This window comes from Taudactylus pleione, unplaced genomic scaffold, assembly GCF_031769625.1.
Source record: "Taudactylus pleione unplaced genomic scaffold, aTauple2 ptg002080l, whole genome shotgun sequence".
In the NCBI taxonomy this organism is placed as follows: Eukaryota; Metazoa; Chordata; class Amphibia; order Anura; family Myobatrachidae; genus Taudactylus; species Taudactylus pleione.
The window spans coordinates 1-27,878 of NW_028286474.1; the positions used below are offsets into that span (position 1 = coordinate 1).

Here is a 27,878-nt window from a genome sequence, read left to right on the forward strand (position 1 = left end):
CTGGGGAGGTGAGGGGATCTGGGAGTGTCACAGTGACATCACTTATATCTATAGTAATAATACAGGGACATGACTGGGGAGGTGAGGGGATCTGGGAGTGTCACAGTGACATCACTTATATCTATAGTAATAATACAGGGACATGACTGGGGAGGTGAGGGGATCTGGGAGTGTCACAGTGACATCACTTATATCTATAGTAATAATACAGGGACATGACTGGGGAGCTGAGGGGATCTGGGAGTGTCACAGTGACATCACTTATATCTATAGTAATAATACAGGGACATGACTGGGGAGGTGAGGGGATCTGGGAGTGTCACAGTGACATCACTTATATCTATAGTAATAATACAGGGACATGACTGGGGAGGTGAGGGGATCTGGGAGTGTCACAGTGACATCACTTATATCTATAGTAATAATACAGGGACATGACTGGGGAGGTGAGGGGATCTGGGAGTGTCACAGTGACATCACTTATATCTATAGTAATAATACAGGGACATGACTGGGGAGGTGAGGGGGTCTGGGAGTGTCACAGTGACATCACTTATATCTATAGTAATAATACAGGGACATGACTGGGGAGCTGAGGGGATCTGGGAGTGTCACAGTGACATCACTTATATCTATAGTAATAATACAGGGACATGACTGGTGGTGAGGGGATCTGGGAGTGTCACAGTGACATCACTTATATCTATAGTAATAATACAGGGACATGACTGGGGAGGTGAGGGGATCTGGGAGTGTCACAGTGACATCACTTATATCTATAGTAATAATACAGGGACATGACTGGGGAGGTGAGGGGATCTGGGAGTGTCACAGTGACATCACTTATATCTATAGTAATAATACAGGGACATGACTGGGGAGGTGAGGGGATCTGGGAGTGTCACAGTGACATCACTTATATCTATAGTAATAATACAGGGACATGACTGGGGAGGTGAGGGGATCTGGGAGTGTCACAGTGACATCACTTATATCTATAGTAATAATACAGGGACATGACTGGGGAGCTGAGGGGATCTGGGAGTGTCACAGTGACATCACTTATATCTATAGTAATAATACAGGGACATGACTGGTGGTGAGGGGATCTGGGAGTGTCACAGTGACATCACTTATATCTATAGTAATAATACAGGGACATGACTGGTGGTGAGGGGATCTGGGAGTGTCACAGGGACATCACTTATATCTATAGTAATAATACAGGGACATGACTGGGGAGGTGAGGGGATCTGGGAGTGTCACAGGGACATCACTTATATCTATAGCAATAATACAGGGACATGACTGGGGAGGTGAGGGGATCTGGGAGAGTCACAGTGACATCACCTTTATAGTAATAATACAGGGACATGACTGGGGAGGTGAGGGGATCTGGGAGTGTCACAGTGACATCACTTATATCTATAGTAATAATACGGGGACATGACTGGGGAGGTGAGGGGATCTGGGAGTGTCACAGTGACATCACTTATATCTATAGTAATAATACAGGGACATGACTGGGGAGGTGAGGGGATCTGGGAGTGTCACAGTGACATCACTTATATCTATAGTAATAATACAGGGACATGACTGGGGAGGTGAGGGGGATCTGGGAGTGTCACAGTGACATCACTTATATCTATAGTAATAATACAGGGACATGACTGGGGAGGTGAGGGGATCTGGGAGTGTCACAGTGACATCACTTATATCTATAGTAATAATACAGGGACATGACTGGGGAGGTGAGGGGATCTGGGAGTGTCACAGTGACATCACTTATATCTATAGTAATAATACAGGGACATGACTGGGGAGGTGAGGGGATCTGGGAGTGTCACAGTGACATCACTTATATCTATAGTAATAATACAGGGACATGACTGGGGAGGTGAGGGGATCTGGGAGTGTCACAGTGACATCACTTATATCTATAGTAATAATACAGGGACATGACTGGGGAGCTGAGGGGATCTGGGAGTGTCACAGTGACATCACTTATATCTATAGTAATAATACAGGGACATGACTGGTGGTGAGGGGATCTGGGAGTGTCACAGTGACATCACTTATATCTATAGTAATAATACAGGGACATGACTGGGGAGGTGAGGGGATCTGGGAGTGTCACAGTGACATCACTTATATCTATAGTAATAATACAGGGACATGACTGGGGAGGTGAGGGGATCTGGGAGTGTCACAGTGACATCACTTATATCTATAGTAATAATACAGGGACATGACTGGGGAGCTGAGGGGATCTGGGAGTGTCACAGTGACATCACTTATATCTATAGTAATAATACAGGGACATGACTGGGGAGCTGAGGGGATCTGGGAGTGTCACAGTGACATCACTTATATCTATAGTAATAATACAGGGACATGACTGGGGAGGTGAGGGGATCTGGGAGTGTCACAGTGACATCACTTATATCTATAGTAATAATACAGGGACATGACTGGGGAGCTGAGGGGATCTGGGAGTGTCACAGTGACATCACTTATATCTATAGTAATAATACAGGGACATGACTGGGGAGGTGAGGGGATCTGGGAGTGTCACAGTGACATCACTTATATCTATAGTAATAATACAGGGACATGACTGGGGAGCTGAGGGGATCTGGGAGTGTCACAGTGACATCACTTATATCTATAGTAATAATACAGGGACATGACTGGGGAGGTGAGGGGATCTGGGAGTGTCACAGTGACATCACTTATATCTATAGTAATAATACAGGGACATGACTGGGGAGCTGAGGGGATCTGGGAGTGTCACAGTGACATCACTTATATCTATAGTAATAATACAGGGACATGACTGGTGGTGAGGGGATCTGGGAGTGTCACAGTGACATCACTTATATCTATAGTAATAATACAGGGACATGACTGGGGAGGTGAGGGGATCTGGGAGTGTCACAGTGACATCACTTATATCTATAGTAATAATACAGGGACATGACTGGGGAGGTGAGGGGATCTGGGAGTGTCACAGTGACATCACTTATATCTATAGTAATAATACAGGGACATGACTGGGGAGGTGAGGGGATCTGGGAGTGTCACAGTGACATCACTTATATCTATAGTAATAATACAGGGACATGACTGGGGAGCTGAGGGGATCTGGGAGTGTCACAGTGACATCACTTATATCTATAGTAATAATACAGGGACATGACTGGTGGTGAGGGGATCTGGGAGTGTCACAGGGACATCACTTATATCTATAGCAATAATACAGGGACATGACTGGGGAGGTGAGGGGATCTGGGAGAGTCACAGTGACATCACCTTTATAGTAATAATACAGGGACATGACTGGGGAGGTGAGAGGATCTGGGGGTGTCACAGTGACATCACTTATATCTATAGTAATAATACAGGGACATGACTGGGGAGGTGAGGGGATCTGGGAGTGTCACAGTGATATCACTTATATCTATAGTAATAATACAGAGACATGACTGGGGAGGTGAGGGGATCTGGGAGTGTCACAGTGACATCACTTATATCTCTAGTAATAATACAGGGACATGACTGGGGAGGTGAGGGGATCTGGGAGTGTCACAGTGACATCACTTATATCTCTAGTAATAATACAGGGACATGACTGGGGAGGTGAGGGGATCTGGGAGTGTCACAGTGACATCACTTATATCTCTAGTAATAATACAGGACATGACTGGGGAGGTGAGGGGGTCTGGGAGTGTCACAGTGACATCACTTATATCTATAGTAATAATACAGGGACATGACTGGGGAGGTGAGGGGATCTGGGAGTGTCACAGTGACATCACTTATATCTATAGTAATAATACAGGGACATGACTGGGGAGGTGAGGGGATCTGGGAGTGTCACAGTGACATCACTTATATCTATAGTAATAATACAGGGACATGACTGGGGAGGTGAGGGGATCTGGGAGTGTCACAGTGACATCACTTATATCTATAGTAATAATACAGGGACATGACTGGGGAGCTGAGGGGATCTGGGAGTGTCACAGTGACATCACTTATATCTATAGTAATAATACAGGGACATGACTGGTGGTGAGGGGATCTGGGAGTGTCACAGTGACATCACTTATATCTATAGTAATAATACAGGGACATGACTGGGGAGGTGAGGGGATCTGGGAGTGTCACAGTGACATCACTTATATCTATAGTAATAATACAGGGACATGACTGGGGAGGTGAGGGGATCTGGGAGTGTCACAGTGACATCACTTATATCTATAGTAATAATACAGGGACATGACTGGGGAGGTGAGGGGATCTGGGAGTGTCACAGTGACATCACTTATATCTATAGTAATAATACAGGGACATGACTGGGGAGGTGAGGGGATCTGGGAGTGTCACAGTGACATCACTTATATCTATAGTAATAATACAGGGACATGACTGGGGAGCTGAGGGGATCTGGGAGTGTCACAGTGACATCACTTATATCTATAGTAATAATACAGGGACATGACTGGTGGTGAGGGGATCTGGGAGTGTCACAGTGACATCACTTATATCTATAGTAATAATACAGGGACATGACTGGGGAGGTGAGGGGATCTGGGAGTGTCACAGGGACATCACTTATATCTATAGCAATAATACAGGGACATGACTGGGGAGGTGAGGGGATCTGGGAGAGTCACAGTGACATCACCTTTATAGTAATAATACAGGGACATGACTGGGGAGGTGAGGGGATCTGGGAGTGTCACAGTGACATCACTTATATCTATAGTAATAATACGGGGACATGACTGGGGAGGTGAGGGGATCTGGGAGTGTCACAGTGACATCACTTATATCTATAGTAATAATACAGGGACATGACTGGGGAGGTGAGGGGATCTGGGAGTGTCACAGTGACATCACTTATATCTATAGTAATAATACAGGGACATGACTGGGGAGGTGAGGGGGATCTGGGAGTGTCACAGTGACATCACTTATATCTATAGTAATAATACAGGGACATGACTGGGGAGGTGAGGGGATCTGGGAGTGTCACAGTGACATCACTTATATCTATAGTAATAATACAGGGACATGACTGGGGAGGTGAGGGGATCTGGGAGTGTCACAGTGACATCACTTATATCTATAGTAATAATACAGGGACATGACTGGGGAGGTGAGGGGATCTGGGAGTGTCACAGTGACATCACTTATATCTATAGTAATAATACAGGGACATGACTGGGGAGGTGAGGGGATCTGGGAGTGTCACAGTGACATCACTTATATCTATAGTAATAATACAGGGACATGACTGGGGAGCTGAGGGGATCTGGGAGTGTCACAGTGACATCACTTATATCTATAGTAATAATACAGGGACATGACTGGTGGTGAGGGGATCTGGGAGTGTCACAGTGACATCACTTATATCTATAGTAATAATACAGGGACATGACTGGGGAGGTGAGGGGATCTGGGAGTGTCACAGTGACATCACTTATATCTATAGTAATAATACAGGGACATGACTGGGGAGGTGAGGGGATCTGGGAGTGTCACAGTGACATCACTTATATCTATAGTAATAATACAGGGACATGACTGGGGAGGTGAGGGGATCTGGGAGTGTCACAGTGACATCACTTATATCTATAGTAATAATACAGGGACATGACTGGGGAGGTGAGGGGATCTGGGAGTGTCACAGTGACATCACTTATATCTATAGTAATAATACAGGGACATGACTGGGGAGGTGAGGGGATCTGGGAGTGTCACAGTGACATCACTTATATCTATAGTAATAATACAGGGACATGACTGGGGAGGTGAGGGTATCTGGGAGTGTCACAGTGACATCACTTATATCTATAGTAATAATACAGGGACATGACTGGGGAGGTGAGGGGATCTGGGAGTGTCACAGTGACATCACTTATATCTATAGTAATAATACAGGGACATGACTGGGGAGGTGAGGGGGTCTGGGAGTGTCACAGTGACATCACTTCTATCTATAGTAATAATACAGGGACATGACTGGGGAGCTGAGGGGATCTGGGAGTGTCACAGTGACATCACTTATATCTATAGTAATAATACAGGGACATGACTGGTGGTGAGGGGATCTGGGAGTGTCACAGTGACATCACTTATATCTATAGTAATAATACAGGGACATGACTGGGGAGGTGAGGGGATCTGGGAGTGTCACAGTGACATCACTTATATCTATAGTAATAATACAGGGACATGACTGGGGAGGTGAGGGGATCTGGGAGTGTCACAGTGACATCACTTATATCTATAGTAATAATACAGGGACATGACTGGGGAGGTGAGGGGATCTGGGAGTGTCACAGTGACATCACTTATATCTATAGTAATAATACAGGGACATGACTGGGGAGGTGAGGGGATCTGGGAGTGTCACAGTGACATCACTTATATCTATAGTAATAATACAGGGACATGACTGGGGAGCTGAGGGGATCTGGGAGTGTCACAGTGACATCACTTATATCTATAGTAATAATACAGGGACATGACTGGTGGTGAGGGGATCTGGGAGTGTCACAGTGACATCACTTATATCTATAGTAATAATACAGGGACATGACTGGGGAGGTGAGGGGATCTGGGAGTGTCACAGGGACATCACTTATATCTATAGCAATAATACAGGGACATGACTGGGGAGGTGAGGGGATCTGGGAGAGTCACAGTGACATCACCTTTATAGTAATAATACAGGGACATGACTGGGGAGGTGAGGGGATCTGGGAGTGTCACAGTGACATCACTTATATCTATAGTAATAATACGGGGACATGACTGGGGAGGTGAGGGGATCTGGGAGTGTCACAGTGACATCACTTATATCTATAGTAATAATACAGGGACATGACTGGGGAGGTGAGGGGATCTGGGAGTGTCACAGTGACATCACTTATATCTATAGTAATAATACAGGGACATGACTGGGGAGGTGAGGGGATCTGGGAGTGTCACAGTGACATCACTTATATCTATAGTAATAATACAGGGACATGACTGGGGAGCTGAGGGGATCTGGGAGTGTCACAGTGACATCACTTATATCTATAGTAATAATACAGGGACATGACTGGTGGTGAGGGGATCTGGGAGTGTCACAGTGACATCACTTATATCTATAGTAATAATACAGGGACATGACTGGGGAGGTGAGGGGATCTGGGAGTGTCACAGTGACATCACTTATATCTATAGTAATAATACAGGGACATGACTGGGGAGGTGAGGGGATCTGGGAGTGTCACAGTGACATCACTTATATCTATAGTAATAATACAGGGACATGACTGGGGAGCTGAGGGGATCTGGGAGTGTCACAGTGACATCACTTATATCTATAGTAATAATACAGGGACATGACTGGGGAGGTGAGGGGATCTGGGAGTGTCACAGTGACATCACTTATATCTATAGTAATAATACAGGGACATGACTGGGGAGCTGAGGGGATCTGGGAGTGTCACAGTGACATCACTTATATCTATAGTAATAATACAGGGACATGACTGGGGAGGTGAGGGGATCTGGGAGTGTCACAGTGACATCACTTATATCTATAGTAATAATACAGGGACATGACTGGGGAGCTGAGGGGATCTGGGAGTGTCACAGTGATATCACTTATATCTATAGTAATAATACAGGGACATGACTGGGGAGGTGAGGGGATCTGGGAGTGTCACAGTGACATCACTTATATCTATAGTAATAATACAGGGACATGACTGGGGAGCTGAGGGGATCTGGGAGTGTCACAGTGACATCACTTATATCTATAGTAATAATACAGGGACATGACTGGGGAGGTGAGGGGATCTGGGAGTGTCACAGTGACATCACTTATATCTATAGTAATAATACAGGGACATGACTGGGGAGCTGAGGGGATCTGGGAGTGTCACAGTGACATCACTTATATCTATAGTAATAATACAGGGACATGACTGGGGAGGTGAGGGGATCTGGGAGTGTCACAGTGACATCACTTATATCTATAGTAATAATACAGGGACATGACTGGGGAGGTGAGGGGATCTGGGAGTGTCACAGTGACATCACTTATATCTATAGTAATAATAATAATAAAAGCACAGCTGTATCTGAGGTGCAGGGAGCCACTCTCAAATATATTATTATTCCCATAGTACTTACAAGAGTTTGGATATAATCAGTGAAATGTTTTTTTTTTTTCTATCATTGAAATGAAAATGACAGGAGCAGCAGGAGATTTGTTATATAATCTATACCTTCCAATGTATAGGACTTAGGATACAGTCACAGAAAGAGAAGTGATTTGTCTTTGCATAATAGACCCTTCTTGTATGCTATGCAGTATTAACTCCAGAAAAAAATACATCTCCATATAAGAGAAGTATAATATAGCTTTTTTATATCTCTCCCAATACACAGGGTTATACAGTAGTTAGGAAGACATCCGGTGAGTGTGAGACACCCTGCAGCCGTCCCCATGTGTCAGGAGGACTGAGCAGGACCCAGAGCCCCATCACGGTGCCTCCACCTCACTCACTGATACATGAGAGACACAATGACCAGAAGATCCTGGAACTCAACAACAAGATCATTCAGCTGCTGACTGGAGAGGTGACTGCTGGGAATGGGACATTATACAGTAGCACCAGGGGATGTGTCTGGGTGATGACTGGAGAGGTGAGTGCTGGGAATGGGACATTATACAGTAACACCAGGGGATGTGTCTGGGTGATGACTGGAGAGGTGACTGCTGGGAAGGGGACATTATACAGTAACACCAGGGGATGTGTCTGGGTGATGACTGGAGAGGTGACTGCTGGGAATGGGACATTATACAGTAACACCAGGGGATGTGTCTGGGTGATGACTGGAGAGGTGACTGCTGGGAATGGGACATTATACAGTAACACCAGGGGATGTGTCTGGGTGATGACTGGAGAGGTGAGTGCTGGGAATGGGACATTATACAGTAACACCAGGGGATGTGTCTGGGTGATGACTGGAGAGGTGAGTGCCGGTAATGGGACATTATACAATAACACCAGGGGATGTGTCTGGGTGATGACTGGAGAGGTGACTGCTGGGAAGGGGACATTATACAGTAACACCAGGGGATGTGTCTGGGTGATGACTGGAGAGGTGACTGCTGGGAATGGGACATTATACAGTAACACCAGGGGATGTGTCTGGGTGATGACTGGAGAGGTGACTGCTGGGAATGGGACATTATACAGTAACACCAGGGGATGTGTATGGGTGATGACTGGAGAGGTGACTGCTGGAAATGGGACATTATACAGTAACACCAGGGGATGTGTCTGGGTGATGACTGGAGAGGTGACTGCTGGGAATGGGACATTATACAGTAACACCAGGGGATGTGTCTGGGTGATGACTGGAGAGGTGACTGCTGGGAATGGGACATTACACAGTAACACCAGGGGATGTGTCTGGGTGATGACTGGAGAGGTGACTGCTGGGAATGGGACATTACACAGTAACACCAGGGGATGTGTCTGGGTGATGACTGGAGAGGTGACTGCTGGGAATGGGACATTATACAGTAACACCAGGGGATGTGTCTGGGTGATGACTGGAGAGGTGACTGCTGGGAATGGGACATTATACAGTAACACCAGGGGATGTGTCTGGGTGATGACTGGAGAGGTGACTGCTGGATATGGGACATTATACAGTAACACCAGGGGATGTGTCTGGGTGATGACTGGAGAGGTGACTGCTGGGAATGGGACATTACACAGTAACACCAGGGGATGTGTCTGGGTGATGACTGGAGAGGTGACTGCTGGGAATGGGACATTACACAGTAACACCAGGGGATGTGTCTGGGTGATGACTGGAGAGGTGACTGCTGGGAATGGGACATTATACAGTAACACCAGGGGATGTGTCTGGGTGATGACTGGAGAGGTGACTGCTGGGAATGGGACATTATACAGTAACACCAGGGGATGTGTCTGGGTGATGACTGGAGAGGTGACTGCTGGATATGGGACATTATACAGTAACACCAGGGGATGTGTCTGGGTGATTACTGGAGAGGTGACTGCTGGGAATGGGACATTATACAGTAACACCAGGGGATGTGTCTGGGTGATGACTGTAACATTGTGTGTGTCAGGTTCCTATAAGGTGTCAGGATATCACTGTCTATGTCTCCCTGCAGGAGGGGGAGTATATAGAGGAACACAGGGGTCTGTACAACGACGTGATGATGGAGAATCACCGGCCCCTCACATCACTGGGTAAGAGGAGACTGTAATTTATTGTACAGGGGAGAGCAAGTATGGGGACCCCCTATATACACATCATCTGATAATCACATAAATACAATGTACTCAGTCACTGTGTGTCTCCTACAGATGGACCCAGTAACAGAAATACCCCAGAGAGATGTCCCCGTCCTCTTTATTCACAGGATTGTACAGAGGAGAATCATAGGACCCCACAGGAGAATCAAGTAGGTGGGATTTAGGGTCTTACCAATATACAAAAGAGACTGTCATTGTATGATCTGCTGAGAAGCTGTGTGTGTCTTATACACTGATATAATACTGCTTAGTCTCAAACAATAAAGCTGAACATTAACTATTATTTCTCCTTCATCCACTAGGGGGCAATGGAGTATATATACAATGGGGTATAGACCGGTGATGAGTGGAGCTTGGCACTTTAAATTTCTTCATTAGTGTAGTTGGCTCCCCCCCCCCTCTATTCCCAACCCGAACTCAATTTAGATTAGTGCCATGAGGGAGCCGGATGCTCTCTCCAGCCCTTTTTATTTTATTACTGTCTACAATGATCTTCACATGCAGTCTTCCTGCAACATTGGAAACCACCAGAGGGGACCCGCCACTGCCAACTGAGTTTAGTGTCTGCGTCTCTTGTCTACAGGGTCATCGACTTTGGGGCTACACCTCAGCTCACCGTGGCTTGTGGTCTGGGTCCTAACATGCCCACCACACACCGGACGGCTAAAGCAGGGGTAAGTATAGCCCACCACCCTTGATTAGCAGGGGCGGTGGGCAGTTAGGTGCGGTTCCCAAGCTATAGAATACACAGTGCAGCTGCTGGTATTAGCCTATGGCTGTAGTCCCTGGACAGCGCAATACAATACAGTGTTACTCCCAGTGCTGAGCAGCTCAGGTGAGGGAGGGCATGATGATCAGGTCCTGCTTATTAGTGGCCATAGCATAACGTCGGTACGGGCTAAGGTTGTGCTAGTCCGCAGCGATGGCACTCCCAGTACCGGGTCTCATGCTAACAGCAGTACCCGTGCTTTTCTGTTTGAATGGCCTGTGCCAGGCAGGATGGGGAGGGGGCGGAAATGGCGGCTGTCCGGTCACATCCTGCACCCCCGCTCAAATGCCTGAGCGGGGGGCTGTCTGTTGCAAAGGGAAGCTCTTTAGCTACCCAACCATGCTGCAGGCTCCAATGGGGACTGGACTCTGCCTCGTGATCTCAGGTCAACATTCTTTATACTGGCGTTGCCGTTTTGACGCTGCATTGACTGCTTGAAACACCCCTCTCACGGGCTTGGAGATCAAATGAGCAATGCACCCTGTGAAAACCGTGCGACCACCTTATAGTGCAGGCAATAGTTGCAGCAGCGTTAGTATTTCTAATAAGAACGTCTGGACTCCTCTTCATCTTGTAACTACCCTACCTTACTCGGGCTGTTTCAGGAGGATGCTGTATACTTGGATTTGAACAGGGATAGCATGGGTTAGCATTGCTATCTCCCAGTACTGAGGTCATGAGTTACTTCCCTGACCAGGGCGCTATCTATGTGCGTTTTGTATGTTCTCCCTGTGATTTCTGATTCCCCATTTTATAGCTTGGCGGAAAGTGCACCCCTATATCTGATACCTCATGTTCACTCTCCATGCTCAGGCACCGCGGGGCGTTGGTGCTACCACCCCTTCTAGGTCACTTGGTTCTCCACCCTACGAGCTTTACTAAGGACTTGTCTCACCTGTACACACAGAATCGGATCCCTTAAGAGGGATATAAATTAAAATATGAAATCCTGAGTGATAGGGTTATTACTATTTCTGTCTCCGTGTTTGTATCTCTAATGATAGAATGCAGCATTATGAGACAATAGGGGGAATCCAATTGCGGGCAGGAAATATAAAAAAAAAAAACCCTCGTCGCTGGGTTTTTCCCACAGGTCGATTTCTCCTGAAATCGTTAATTTTAGGAAAAATCAGCGGGACTGGGACCTTCGCGGCACCCCCCTCCCCGAGGACTAATTAACCACTTAACTGACGTGCGAACGCAGCCAGCTGTGCTTCAGCTGACAAGGTGTGACCGCACCGTCCCGCTGTGTTTTTGAAGAGGAAATATGTTCTACCCATGTGCATTACGGATTTCCTCAGACTTTCCTGCGGACCCGGCAATTTCTGACCGGATTTGCTGGAAAAATCGTCAGTGAAGTGGTTGAAGCAATTGGAAGTTTCCAATTAGCTTAGTTAGGCCTTAATTCCTCGCCTTCCGGTGTTTTCTGCATCCAACTTCGGCAGCTGAATTTTCTGCAGCAGCGGTGTGTGTGAGAGAGTGACCCCCTCCCCTGTGTGAGTGTATTCTCCTCTTTAGCCGGCACTGGGAGAACTACATCTCCCAGCAGCCCCCTCCCCAGTGACACGATGGAGGAGAGGCAACTGGAAGCTGCGGAGATCCCCAGACAGGTGAGTATCTCCCCTTTTCTTTTTATTTATTTTTACGTAGCGCAGAGTTTTCAGCTCTGAAAACCCTAAACCACAATTGGCTGTGAGGGGCGCAAGCTTTTTTTAACCTTGCACCCAATTGGTTGTGAGTTCAGGCTCGCCTAGTTCACGATTAATTGTTCTAAAGGAACTCTGCTTTAGCTCTCTCTCTCCCTATTGGGGCCATAGGCATTCTCTTACATATCCGTGAGTATACGCCTCTCTGAGAGTGAGAGACAGCATTAGGATGGTCCTGCAGTGATTAGCCTCTCTATACTGATAAATCTTAGCAAATATATTTTATCAGTATAGACCGCCTTGTTGTGCATAGATATCTATATATGTCTATAGTGCAGGGCTCGGCAAATTTTTGTAAAATCTAGGAGTCATCTTAAAAGTTTAGGAGTCAGACCATCGTCCATTACCAAAATACATGAAAGCTTGTATAGACCACCACACATGCCCTTTCAGTGCTCCTCAACCTAGTAGTAAGCTCCCTGTAATAGTGCCCCCAGTAGTAAGCTCCCTGTAATAGTGCCCCCAGTAGTAAGCCCCTTGTAAAAGTGCCCCCAGTAGTAAGCCCCTTGCAATAGTGCCCCCAGTAGTAAGCCACCTGTAGTAAGCCCCTTGAAATAGTGCCCCAACTAGTAAGCCCCTTGAAATAGTGCCCCCAGTAGTAAGCCCCCTGTAATAGTGCCCCCAGTAGTAAGTCCCCTGTATTAGTGCCCCCAGTAGTAAGCCCCCTGTAATAGTGCCCCCAGTAGTAAGCCCCCTGTAATAGTGCCCCCAGTAGTAAGTCCCCTGTATTAGTGCCCCCAGTAGTAAGCCCCCTGTAATAGTGCCCCCAGTAGTAAGTCCCCTGTATTAGTGCCCCCAGTAGTAAACCCCTTGAAATAGTGCCCCCAGTAGTAAGCCCCTTGAAATATTGCCCCCTGTAATAGTGCCCCCAGTACTAAGCCCCCTCAAATAGTGCCCCCAGTAGTAAGCCCCTTGAAATAGTGCCCCCAGTAGTAAGCCCCTTGTAATAGTGCCCCCAGTAGTAAGCCCCTTGTAATAGTGCCCCCAGTAGTAAGCACCCTCTAATAGTGCCCCCCAGTATTAAGCCCCGCTAATAGTGCCCCCAGTAGTAAGCCCCCTCTAATAGTGCCCCCAGTACTAAACCCGCTCTAATAGTGCTCCCAGTACTAAGCCCCCTCTAATAGTGCCCGAAGTACTAAACCCCCTCTAAGTGTGCCGCACACACACAAAAAAAACCCCAGAATACTTACCTTTAGGCCACGATCCTGCGTCCGCTGCCGTCTGCCGCTCTTCGGAACTATGACGTTTCTCCCACAATGACCGTGGGGGGAGCCGTACGCCGGAGCTCAGGAATGAGCTCCGTCTGCCGCTGCGGGGAGTCGGGCGTCCGCCGGTAACATTTCAGCGGGCGCCCGGCAGGAGCTTCCCTGTGGTGGGGGGGGTCGCCAGGACTAAAATCTTAGTCGCCATGGCGACCTGGCGCCCGGGATTTGTTGAGTCCTGTGCAGTTCCTGTGCACTTCTCTGGGGTGTCGCGCTCTGTTCTGGTGCTTCTAGCACACTCAGCTGATGCACAAATTGCAGAGATACAGACCATGTGGTATAAGCACCAGAGCAGAGAGCGACACCCCAGGCAGGAAAGTGGAACTGCACGGGTTGTGACAGGTGCAGGGTGCTAAAATGAACACTGTCTATGTACATCCCCAATGGAGAACTCTCGGGTCACTGGGCTTTTAGTCTGGTCTCTCCCCTTTTCTCCTCCCATGTGAGTGCATGAGGATTGTCTAGTGTGCTGTTGTGATTCTGTGAGTCATGAAATGCGGTTCCCATGTGGGAACATACATGTCTCCTCTAGCAGCTCTACTAGTTTTCTTCACTGGGCGCATCTTCTGATGAAGCGGTTTCAATTTAAGGACCAAGATGTAGGGGTAAATTTACTAAGTGAGAATTTTTAGAAGTGGAGATGTTGCCTATGGCAACCAATCAGATTCTAGCTATTATCTAGAAGGTGATAGTTAGATGTTCAGTAGAATCTGATTGGTTGCCATGGGCAACATCTTCATTTCTAAAAACTCTCACTTTAGTAAATATACCCCGTAGAGTCCCCGACCACATACAGAAAATATTGGTACTCTACCTGACTGAGGGTGCTGGTGTCTGCGAGGTGGAACAGGCGTCAGTAGAAGGTGATAGTTAGATGTTCAGTAGAATCTGATTGGTTGCCATGGGCAACATCTTCATTTCTAAAAACTCTCACTTTAGTAAATATACCCCGTAGAGTCCCCAACCACATACAGAAAATATTGGTACTCTACCTGACTGAGGGTGCTGGTGTCTGCGAGGTGGAACAGGCGTCAGTGAAAAGCTACAGTAAGAGAACAGGCAGCTCCTGGTCGCTCGCAGTTAAGGGCCCCGCTCCACTCATTCCTAGGAACACACTTTAACACAGATCCCTTTAGAAGAGTAACAAGTTCATGGTACAACTGTGCACACCTAACATAGCGTTACAGACTAGCAGATATCTATCCCTATAGGGTGCCTCCTTTCAGGTCAGTTTGGCTCTACACCCTAAGAGCCTCCCTACATTCAATATTTCCTTCTACATAAATGCTTCGCCCTGACCTGGCGTACAGAGACTACTACATCTGATATTGTATCCCTTCTTAGCTCATCTCTAGGGGACTTAGCCATGTCTTCTATTGTCTCCACCTTGGGTGGACATGCCTTCTCTGTCAAGGATCATTCCATTGTTCTAATATCTGAAATGTGCTCAAGGTGTCCAGACTAATCCACTTAGTTGAGAAACAGTAGTTCTCTATCCTCAGCGCGCAGAGAGGTGGCAGCGCTGATTTAGAGTGGCTGGTGGTTGTTGTCCTTAGACCACTTCTTGGTTTCCTCTGGGGACAGGGTATGTTATCTTTTTTTTTTTTTTATAGGTGCTCATGTTATCTACTTTTGGTGTAGTTCAACTGGTCCGGGGGCACGGGATCTTAGACCTATTTAGCACCACTCTACGACAGTCTTCCTGGTAGCTCTGGATTGGCCTAGCTGAGTATGGTACTTGGATCTTTGGTAGTTTTTTGCAAGCGAACCGTGGCTGTTACCACATTGGCTAGATATCCTTCAGCGGGTTTTGTTCATATTCCCCTCCCTATTGCACTTTCGTTACTGGTGTGGCTGTTGCGGCTGTGGTTCTGAATCACTAGAGTAGGGGTGGGCAATAAGCGGCCGCCCCAGATGTTGTAAAACTACACATCCCAGCATGCCCTGTCACAGTTTTGCTATTTGGCCATGCTAAAAATGTTGCAAAGCATGCTGGGATTTGTAGTTCAACAACATGTGGAGGGCCACTTATTGCCCAACCCTGCACTAGGGTATCCTGAAATCTGTTTTTTTTTCTACTTGGCTTGGGCCTGGAAGCCAGTTTCTTCCATTTGGGAGTCTCCTGTTGCTGGTTATTCACGCAGTGGTTCGGCTGTCCCGGCCTTCTTGTTTTATCCAGATGGAAGTGGATGCTGGTCTTCGTCTGGTCTTGCTGAAGGTGCAGATTGCTGCTTTCTCTATCGGTTTCGGCATCAGTTGCCCTGCTACCCGACCTACACACCTCCTGCGAGGAGCTCTTGAGGCCAGTCACCTATGATACCTCCTCCTGCTCGATGGATTTCATCCTGGTGGTGTTTTCCTACATCAATCTAATCTTAATTTCTTCTCTCGGATGGGTTTTGAGCTACTAGATGAGGTGGATCTCACATATGGTCCTTATCGACAATTCTGCAGTTGGCTCTTGCCTTCGCTCGATGGGGTCAGAGCATGCAACTATGACTAATCACTCTCACTACTTCCCTAGTTCTCATTGTGATCGGGATGTGCTTAGCATGAAGCCGGCCTCTTTTGTAACTAGATAGGCCTTCCACGTTGTTCATCTTGTGGGTCTCCTTGGTCGGCTGCAGCTGCATATTCTGGATGTAGTTAGGTCTTGTTCTTATATTTCCATCCTATAACAGTTTTTTCTGGTGCTCTCTGATTTTCCGTGGGGATCTTAGGGGCGTTCAGGCGAAGTGCTTCTGCTTGTGGGCTTGCCATGCAGCTGTTTAGTCCATAGTTCATACTTTTGTTATTTTCTACCGTTTATTCTCTGGATACCCCTATTTACTGTTGGTCGCAGGGTTTGGCAAGTTTCTCAGCACCTTCCTACCTGGGCAGTTAGCTTTGGGACGTCCCCATTGTATATACTTCAGTGACCCCTAGTGGATTAAGGAGAAAAGAGGATTTTGGTACTTTCCAATTAATCCCTTTAGCCAATTCCACAGAAGACACTGGACGCCCTCCCGCTGTTCCTTGCTGCAGTGTTTGGAGAGTTTTTCAGCTGCATCTTGATTGTCTGCAGTGTGTCACTATATGTCGCTTTTTTTTCGCAGTAATTGGTCTTGGACCGTATTTGTTGGTTCCTCTTCCTCTTTGTCTCTCCTCCTTTGTAGTTTATGCTTTCCATCTCTGCTTGGTCTTGGTCAATCTTAACTGAGTTTAGGTAGGGTATAGAGGGGGAGGAGCCAACTACACTTCTGAGGAAATTTAAAGTGCCAAGCTCCACTCATCCCCCGGTTGTACCCCATTGTATATGCTCCAGTGTCCCCTATGGAATCGGGTACCAACATTCTATTTTTTTGTTGGGGTTATTTAGGCTGAAGATCTGGCTGTTCTCATGGTAGAAGTTAAAGAGGAAGAAGAAAAGAAGTATGTGACTAATATTAAGGTAGAAGTTATAGAGGAAGAAGTGACGTATGTGACTGATATTAAGGCAGAAGATATAGAAGGAGAAGAAAAGACGTATGTGACTGATAATAAGGCAGAAGATATAGAGGGAGAAGAACAGACGTATGTGAGGAGTGATCAGCAGTGTAAGGAGGAGGAAATTCCTACAGATATTAGCACAGGTGAGTAATAAACACTTAGAGAAAATAGTCACATATTCTCCTTGCTCAGTCACTACAACAATCTCTTAATCTACATATGCCTCTGTCAGTACAGACTAATGAGGGAAATGTATATGCCCAGTGGGTACTAAGGAGCCATCATCCCCTATTATACTCCTGCTCTCCCCCTCACATAATGTCACTGTGTGGTACCAGCCCAGAGATCTGACCAGTCTCCTCCTCACACTCTCTTGTGTATCTCATACATCAGGAGCCATCAGCCCCTATTATACTCCTGCTCTCCCCCTCACATCATGTCACTGTGTGTTACCAGCACAGAGATCTGACCAGTCTCCTCCCCACACTCTCTGGTGTATCTCATACATCAGGAGCCATCAGCCCCTATTATACTCCTGCTCTCCCCCTCACATCATGTCACTGTGTGTTACCAGCACAGAGATCTGACCAGTCTCCTCCCCACACTCTCTGGTGTATCTCATACATCAGGAGCCATCAGCCCCTATTATACTCCTGCTCTCCCCCTCACATCATGTCACTGTGTGTTACCAGCACAGAGATCTGACCAGTCTCCTCCCCACACTCTCTGGTGTATCTCATACATCAGGAGCCATCAGCCCCTATTATACTCCTGCTCTCCCCCTCACATTATGTCACTGTGTGTTACCAGCCCAGAGATCTGACCAGTCTCCTCCTCACACTCTCTGGTGTATCTCATACATCAGTACCTAGTACGTCATCACCATGGTGATTGAATCCCTCATCAATTGGATTAGACCCCGTGTGACATTATGTGAATAATCACAGTGCTGCTGTTAGAAATACAAATAAATATCAATTACTTGTAATAGTTTATTAATAAATGAAAAGGCAAACAGAGGAGCAGATGTATAATACATAGTAATACTGTCTACAGCTAGAGTACATATTAATGCACTGATAGAGCCCGCACTGTGGTGACACTTATGCTGTGGGAGCTAATGACGTATATACACACGTGTAGTCCTATGTACACTGATAGAGGATGAGCACAGCTCTGCCAGATATAACTGTGCTGATGTGTGCATTAGCTGCAACGCAATAATGGTAGATGCTTGTGACTATTCTACTTCTATAGTGTAACCTTACCCATGTTCCTCTGTGCACTACCCATGTCCCTCCATGTGCACCATCTGTCACATTACCCATGATCCTCTGTGTTCACTACCCATGACACATTACCCATGATCCTCCCTGTGCACTGACACATGTCACATTACCCATGATCCTCCCTGTGCACTGACATGTCACATTACCCATGATCCTCCCTGTGCACTGACACAAGTCACATTACCCATGATCCTCCCTGTGCACTGACACATGTCACATTACCGATGATCTGTACTGTCTTCTATTTTCTGACCTGTCTGTACCCTGCTCTGCCCTTCTGTTTTCTTCCTATTTCTGCTGTTGCTCGTTTGTGCCCTGCGCCATTCCCCTACACTGTCTCGTTGCCTCACCCGCTTTGTGCTGCCATCATTCTGTGTTGCTCTGTTCTTTTAAAACAGCTCACTTCCCACAAAATAGGTATACACCCCTGTGCAGGTAGCTCATTAGTGTGTCCCCTGGTATCGGGAATCCCTGCAGAGGGGCTGGGTGCGATGTACACTCCCCCCGATTACTAGTTACCCCCTGTGGTGTGAGTGTCTGAGAGTTACCTTGATAGAACAATGGAACCCAGAGGATTGGTAATGAGGAGGGGGATCTATGATAATGAAGGGTCCCTCCTCCTGTTAGCTCTTGTCATGTGTGACATCCTGCACCCTCCAGAGGACACGGCCACAAATAGACTTCCCCTAATACGTTTCATATGTCACCTGGCAACATTTCAAAAGCAAAACATGACAACCTAACTGTACACAATATTACTATACACGCCCCCTTATGTGCTGTCTATACCCCTCACTCACGGTATATGCTGTACAAACGTAAAGTATATGAAAACAACTGTAGAGTGCTGTCACAGCTGGGTGATGTATTTACCTTTATATTAAGACGAGTCATCTTTGTTGCTTTGTAAATATGAGCTTAGTAATACTATGACAATTATTTCCTAGTTAAATAAAATTCTATTTTCATACTTTTTTTTTATTTCCTGTAGATGGACACACAAGCAGGATGACCTCGGAGGGCGATTTTGTTTTGACTCCACATTTTAAAATAGAAAATAACATTACACAGGATTCTCCAGGAGACATCCCTATTACACCAAATATATATTCAGTACCTCACAGTGCAGATGTATCAGCTGTTAATTTTAATTGTGCAGACTGTTCCCTTGATAACTCCAATTTTACTACACACAGTACAGCTTACGGAGGTGATAAGACCTATTTCTGTTCTGCATGTGGGAAATGTTTCACATGGAAATCAGATCTTGTTACACATCAGAGAAGTCACACAGGTGAGAGGCCATTTCCATGTTCTGAGTGTGGGAAATGTTTTGGACAGAAATCATATCTTGTTATACATAAGAGAACCCACACAGGGGAGAAACCATTTCCATGCTCTGAGTGTGGGAAAAGTTTTACACAGAAATCGGATCTTGTTACACATCAGAGGAGTCATACAGATGAGAAACCATTTCCATGCTCTGAGTGTGGGAAATCTTTTCAAGTGAAAAGAAGTCTTGTTGAACATCAGAGAACTCACACAGGAGAGAAACCATTTACGTGTTCTGATTGTGGGAAAAGTTTTACCTTGAAAAGATATCTTGTTGAACATCAGAGAACTCACACAGGAGAAAAACCATTTTCATGCTCTGTGTGTGGGAAATGTTTTACAGTGAAATCAGCTCTTGTTATACATCAGAGAAGTCACACAGGTGAGAAACCATTTCCATGTTCTGACTGTGGGAAATGTTTTACAGTGAAAAGATATCTTGTTGAACATCAGAGAACTCACACAGGAGAGAAGCCCTTTTCATGTTCTGCGTGTGGGAAATGTTTTACAGTGAAATCAGCTCTTGTTACACATCAGAGAACTCACACAGGTGAGAAACCATTTACATGTTCTCAGTGTGAGAAATGTTTTACAGATAAATCAGCTCTTGTTACACATCGGAGAACTCACACAGGTGAGAAGCCATTTTTATGCTCTGAGTGTGGAAAATGTTTTACACAGAAATCAAATTTTGTTAAACATCAAAAAATACATAAAAAGACAGGAGGGAACATGGAGGGAAATAAGTAGGGGAAAATGTCATTTGTGTTACTAAACAAAAGCAAATATTCCTCAATCTCCTTGAACTTTAGAACAGCAATGCAGAAATAATCTGACTAAATTATGATGGATGTCTAAAATCGGTCAGTTGCTGAGGCTGGGCGCATTGCCATATCCTAAACGCTCATAATATGCACAATAGGGATAGGACGTGGTGTTAGGGATATGCACTGTATGATGCAACAAATGATTACATGTGGTTAATTGACAACTTTATGTATATATGAAACCAAACAGAGTGTTGTTTCCATTTATTTGGCACATTTAAAATGAAACTGAAAGTAAAGAGTAAGGATACATAATAACTACATGCTATTTGCTGCTGTAGCTGGATAACAAATCACAATTGTGTGATAATAACCACTGTATATGTGAGACCAGAAGAGAAGATGTATAATAATATATTAAATTAAAGCTGAATCATTATGCTCTAACCAATTTATATGCAATGGCCATTAATATACTGAATTTGTATGAACTCCAAATTGGAAGAGAGAATACTATTTGGATTACCCTGGTTCATATAATAATATGTGGACAATTAAATCCCTGTTTATATAATTGCGGTGAGATATAATTGTTACTACTGAGATGTATCACACTGACATAGGATGTATCAGTAACACAGAGCTCTTTCATCTGAAATAAGTGTCTTTTGTGGAACTGTAACTATTGGTACAGGAATATATCTTACATTAAAGGGTGACAATAAGACACTAAGGGCCTAATTCAGACCCGCTCGCGAGCGCTAAGCGCTCGCAAGCGGGTCGATGGTGCCCAAGTGCGCATGACGGAGGGAGCTCCGTCGTGCGCATGCGCGAGACCCGAATAACGACGGCTTGGCGTCTCGCACCAAAGGGGGCGTGCTGTCGATGGTGAGTGACAGCACGCCCCCTTTGGTGGGCGTGGCTGCCCAGATGGAGGTGTTCCCATGGGAACGCCTACCATCTGGGTCCGGCCCCACTGACACTAGTGATGTCAGTGGGAGTGTTTTTGGCTCTGATAGAGCCAAAAGCACTCCGGGCTTGCGGCAGACGAGACCCTACCGCAAGGGTCTCGTCGCAAGCCCGATGGTAGCTATGGTCTTGACCATAGCGACCATCTTTTTGGACGCTCGCATAAGCTGTGGGTGGTCACCCACAGCTATGCGAGCGGCCGGGAGGCCGCTCCATTTTCAGCTAGGACGGCCCTGATTCAGAGCGAGCGCTGAATCAGGCCCTAAGTATGTAACCTATTGTGTCACCATTATAATCAGTAGCTTTATATTGGGCCTGTATAAATTTAAATCTCGGAGAGTCCGTTACAATTGGGGCAATTCTAATTACATATTAATCTAGTGACATCCATTCACATTCCATTACTGTTTGATATGGAGCTGGGATTAATAATATATAATAATAATACAGAAAATTGTTAGTGGAAACAACTTTTTGAATTCACTTTTACACATGTTTTATAATTCACATTTTTGACACTTTATATTTTGCTGGCTGATTTTAAGGATTAAATAAAGGTTATTTTTTATTAGTAGTATGGGTCACTTGGAATTTCATGTTCACCATTTTTGTATAGGCGATACTATAGGTCAGTTCCCAAGTGCCCCATGATAGGAATAGTTTTTTTTTCTTGTTTTTGGTATGTGTAGTGTCCATGTCACAGCGTGGGTAGGGGACGGATTCTACTTAACGGGTCCAGGTATAAGTTCCCCTCGCTGTTGGCGGTCCCTTTCCGGCTGTTTTGGGGACTACTGTCATCACCTCTTCTCTCTGGCTGCTACTGTGTGTTAGTCTGGTAACAACCAGCTCCCATAGGGAAGCGAGTGCTGCTCTAAATTAAAGAACACGGTGGTCTGTCTGACCATTTCCATGCCTGCTCCCTTGGTGCTCCTAGTGACTTCCTGGTTCTGACTTTAGCTGGTCTTCTGAGCTGATTCCGCAAGTCCTCTGGTCCCGGTTTGCCCGCCTTGTTCTGACCTGTTCCTGTCGACTACTACTGCTATGTCACATGGCCAAAGACAACATGGTGGCGCCCAGACAGCTGCGACGCAGAGATGCCACTAGTTTTACCCTTACCAGGATGTACACGCAATGCCAAACTCCACACGCCAGCTCCCCTGCCTGAAGGACCGCGCCACAGCTCCCTAACCGGTAAGTGATATGCAACCACTACAGTGTTCTCCCCAGGCTGTTTTCTGCGGGCGCATCACCTGGCAGAAAAAAGCCTGCCGCCCAGCACTTTCCCCCGCCGACCCCTGCTGTGGAACGCTGGCCTCTGAAGTGACCGGAGGCTAAAGAAGCCTCCGATCGCTTCAGAGGCAAGTGTTCCCAGTGATGCACTGCGCGGGTGACGTCATGACGTCACCCGCGACGTGAGGAGCCTGCCCCGCGCGCCTGCTGGATCTAGTTAGATCCAGTCAGCCAGAGGCAACGGGAGTGGGAGCGCGAGCGGCCAGCAAGTAAAGGTAAGTTCTGGGCTGGGACCAGGGCACTATTTAAGCCTGGGGGCACTGCATAAGGGACACTATTTAAACCTGGGGGCACTGCATAAGGGGCACTATTTAAGCCTGGGGGCACTGCATAAGGGACCAGCCTGGGGGCACTGCATAAGGGGCACTATTTAAGCCTGGGGGCACTATTTAAACCTGGGGGCACTGCATAAGGGACACTATTTAAACCTGGGTGCACTGCATAAAGGACCAGCCTGGGGGCACTGCATAAGGGGCACTATTTAAACCTGGGGGCACTGCATAAGGGACACTATTTAAGCCTGGGGGTACTGCATAAGGGGCCAGTCTGGGGGCACTGCATAAGGGACACTATTTAAGCCTGGGGGCACTGCATAAGGGACCAGCCTGGGGGCACTGCATAAGGGACCAGCCTGGGGGCACTGCATAAGGGACCCTATTTAAACCTGGGGGCACTGCATAAGGGACACTATTTAAACCTGGGGGCACTGCATAAGGGGCCAGCCTGGGGGCACTGCATAAGGGACACTATTTAAACCTGGGGGCACTGCATAAGGGGCCAGCCTGGGGGCACTGTATAAGGGGCCAGCCTGGGGGCAATGCATAAGGGACACTATTTAAGCCTGGGGGCAATGCATAAGGGACACTATTTAAGCCTGGGGCACTGCATAAGGGACACTATTTAAGCCTGGGGGCACTGCATAAGGGACACTATTTAAGCCTGGGGAACTGCATAAGGGACACTATTTAAGCCTGGGGGCACTGCATAAGGGACACTATTTAAACCTGGGGGCACTGCATAAGGGACCAGCCTGGGGGCACTGCATAAGGGGTGCTATTTAAACCTGGGGGCACTGTATAAGGGGCCAGCCTGGGGGCAATACATAAGGGACACTATTTAAGCCTGGGGGCACTGCACAAGGGGCCAGTCTGCGGGCACTATTTAAGCCTGGGGGCACAACATTAGGGACCAGTCTGGGGGCACTATATAGGGGCACTACAGCCTGGGGGAACTGCATAAGGGCAAAGCTAAACTACAGGGGGCACTGTATAAAGGGGAAAACTACAGGGGGCACTGTATAAAGGGCACAAATACAGGGGGCACTGCATAATGGGCACTTGTGACAGAGCCAGTGGGGGAGCAGCCTGAGACCTGTCGGGCTGGATTGGTAAGGGAGATACCCCTTTTCCCGGCGCGCACATAATTGCGAAGGCCCCCACCCGGCTACTTTTTGATGCCATCCGGCTGGAAAAAATTTCTGGGGAGAACACTGCACAAGGTATGTGATACACAAGTGGGAATGCAATATACTGATCCAGTCTTGTGCTTGGGCTTGCTACAGAGCGCACCGAACAAAATATGGCACACTGCAGTAACTAACTGTATGTGACAACCTTCACAAATACAAGAAATGTGCGGTGCAGAAAACCCTGAATACACCTGTATGTTAGGGCAAAGATGAGAAAAAAAGGGAAAGTTATATGATGACAGTATAGAGAGAATATACAGACAGCGCTAGCATAAGTCACATATAATGCAGAAATACATATAACTGCAAAATGGCATTACAATCAGCTACTCAGGCCTTAAAGGCTGGTAGGGGAGGTATGTAGGGGGATTCCCTGAGAGCGCTGTGGCTGAAAGATGGCTGCTGGAGACTTCTGAGCATGGTCAGAGGAGAGCAGCTCAGCTAGACCTCAGAGGAATGGCGCCCTGAGCTGAGGTGCCACGTTAATATTGGAAGCTGACCTCCCCATACTGATTGTTAACCAACGGGACGCTGGATTCTAGTTCCGTATGTACCCTGGTGGTCTAGTGGATCACGTGGTCGGAGCCAGTGTTCACCCTCAGCGCCTTCGGTCTGTCCCCTGAGACCGGAGGTAAGACAGGCCATCTGCGGGCCACTGCAAGTGGTGACCCGCCTTACCTGTCCCCATAGAAACTGGGCTGCAATCTAGGACTGTCTGCGGGGCCGGCTAGCAATGTCCCCGGGATGCCTGCCGAGAGTACCAGGCGGAGCTGGCATTGCGACGCCCGGAGGGGTGATGGAGCGGCAGCACAGGTCTGCTGCTGCCCACTAAGTGGAATAAATGAAAAATAAAGAAAATCATAAAAATAAAAGCTTTTAGGTTGCTGAAGCAGCCCACTGTTATACTGGTGACCCGACTCCAGCCGGGCACCGACGAAACTGAAGTGCCTCTGGCTTGGGCGCGGGGTATAAGGGGAAGGACTGTTGCATCCTTGGAGCAAAGCTTTAACTGTTCGGTGCCCGGTCCTCAACCACCACCTACACCCCAAGGTCTCACTGTGGAGCCCTAGGGACCATGAAGAAGAAATATAAAACACAGAGACCAGTTACAGTCCTGGGCACACCTTATACAGCCTTATGTCCGGTACATATACCCCTATACCCACAGTCACTGCCCAGCATTATACCTCACACATACAGTCCTGGGCACACCTTATACAGCCTCATGCCCAGCACATATACCCCCTTCCCATAGTCAATGCTCAGCATTACACCTCATACACACAGTCCTGGGCACACCATATACAGCCTCATGCCCAGCACATATATCCCCCATACCCACAGTCACTGCCCAGCATTACACCTCATACATACAGTCCTGGGCACACCATATACACCCTCATGCCCAGCACATATATCCCCCATACCCACAGTCACTGCCCAGCATTACACCTCATACATACAGTCCTGGGCACACCTTATACAGCCTCATGCCCAGCACATATACCCCCCATACCCACAATCACTGCCCAGCATTACACCTCATACATAATAATAATACTATTAGTGACAGCAGTAATAATAATAAAGGACAGGCCTGGTACCTGTAACACAGCTCCTCCTCCTGGAAACACACAAAGTATATAGCGGGGGAGTCTGGAAAAGATGTCCGGAGGGCAAAGTACAGACCACAAGAAAATGACCGCCGTCCTCCGTAACTGAGGACATGTCTAGGACATATATTAAACAGTATAAAACAAGATGTTGAAGGGCCCTTTAGTATCTGATCACCATGGAAAAGACATTAATTTATGTCATTAGGCAGTTGCCATTTTCTTGTTTACCAATGAATCCGCCTTTGTTCTCGGTCATGTAGTCACCGGGAGAGCGGCGGCTATTTTGTTGGGGTCCGTAGTTTGTATTCATCCTCATATGTGAGTGGCACCTCCTTACAGATTAGGGGTAGCCGAGGTGGCAGAGGTTATGCCCGAGCAGTGGCGTAACTAGGGGGGGTCGGACAGGGTGCCTGCCATGGGCGCCGGTCCTGTGCTGCACATCTGAGCCCTTTCCCTCCCCGAATGCTTGCCCAATAGCGCCAGGAGGCGGGCTCAGGCTGTGCATAACACATGCATCGCCGCCAGTCACATATTTTTTTTAAACCTGTCTGCACTACTGGGGGCACAACGGGGGAGGGAGGTGGCTACTACTGGGGGGACCTCTACTAGGGGTGGGGGCACTACGGGGGAGGGGTGGCTACTACTGGGGGCACCATTATTGGGAGGACCTCTACTGGGGGGGGCGACTACTGGGGGCACTTAAGGGGGAACCTCTATTGGGGACTACTACTTGGGAGGGGGAACTACTACTGGGGGCATTATAAAAGGGGCCTACTACTAGAGGCACTGCACTGGGGGGACCACTACTGGGGGCAATAATAGGAAGGGCCACTACAGGGGGCACTGGATAGGGAGATCACTACTGGGTGCCTGCATAAGGGGGACCACTACTGGGAAAACTGCATTGGGGGGACTACTGCTGGGGGCACTATATAAAGGGCACTGCATAGGGGGGGGACTACTACTGGGGGCACTATATAAGTGCCCCCAGGGTGTCAGGGTCAGGGTGTTATTGGGGGGGTCTTTGGGGAGGGGACAGGTGTGTGCTGGTGCTGTACAGTTAGTGGGAGGAGGGGGTCTCTGGGGAGAGGGACAGGTGTGTGCTGGTGTACAGTTAGTGGGGGGAGGGGGTCTCTGGGGAGGAGGACAGGTGTGTGCTGGTGCTGTACAGTTAGTGGGGGGAGGGGAGGTCAGGGTGTTACTGGGGAGTCTCTGGGGAGGGGGACAGGTGTGTGCTGGTACTGTACAGTTAGTGTGGGGAGGTCAGGGTGTTATTGGGGGGTCTTTGGGGAGTGGGACAGATGTGTGCTGGTGCTGTACAGTTAGTGCGGGAGGGGAGGTCAGGGTATTATTGGGGGGTCTTTGGGGAGGGGACAGGTATGTGCTGGTGCTGTACAGTCTGTATGAGGCAGTGACTGGGTTTGGGCCACTGACATCACTAAGCTCTGGTAATAATAGGGGAGGAATTGCTGGGAGAGGGGCAGAAGGGGCTATGTACTGGGATGTAGTCAGCTGACCAGAGTCTGTGAGCCGACGCTGATATCCTGACAAGGGAGTTAAGATAAGCATTGA

General features: G+C 47.4%; 1 protein-coding gene across 1 annotated transcript in view; it reads left to right on the forward strand.

Moving 5' to 3' along the window:
* Nucleotides 1-8,457: 8,457 nt before the first annotated feature.
* LOC148435681 (uncharacterized) overlaps nt 8,458-27,878 on the forward strand; it is a gene marked incomplete at its 5' end in the record, with an annotated part of 206,932 nt that continues 187,511 nt past the window's right edge. The window contains 5 exon segments of the mRNA XM_088465642.1: nt 8,458-8,715; nt 10,226-10,304; nt 10,422-10,519; nt 17,466-17,718; nt 19,856-20,889. Coding sequence (XP_088321768.1) covers nt 8,458-8,715; nt 10,226-10,304; nt 10,422-10,519; nt 17,466-17,718; nt 19,856-20,889 — 1,722 coding nt within the window.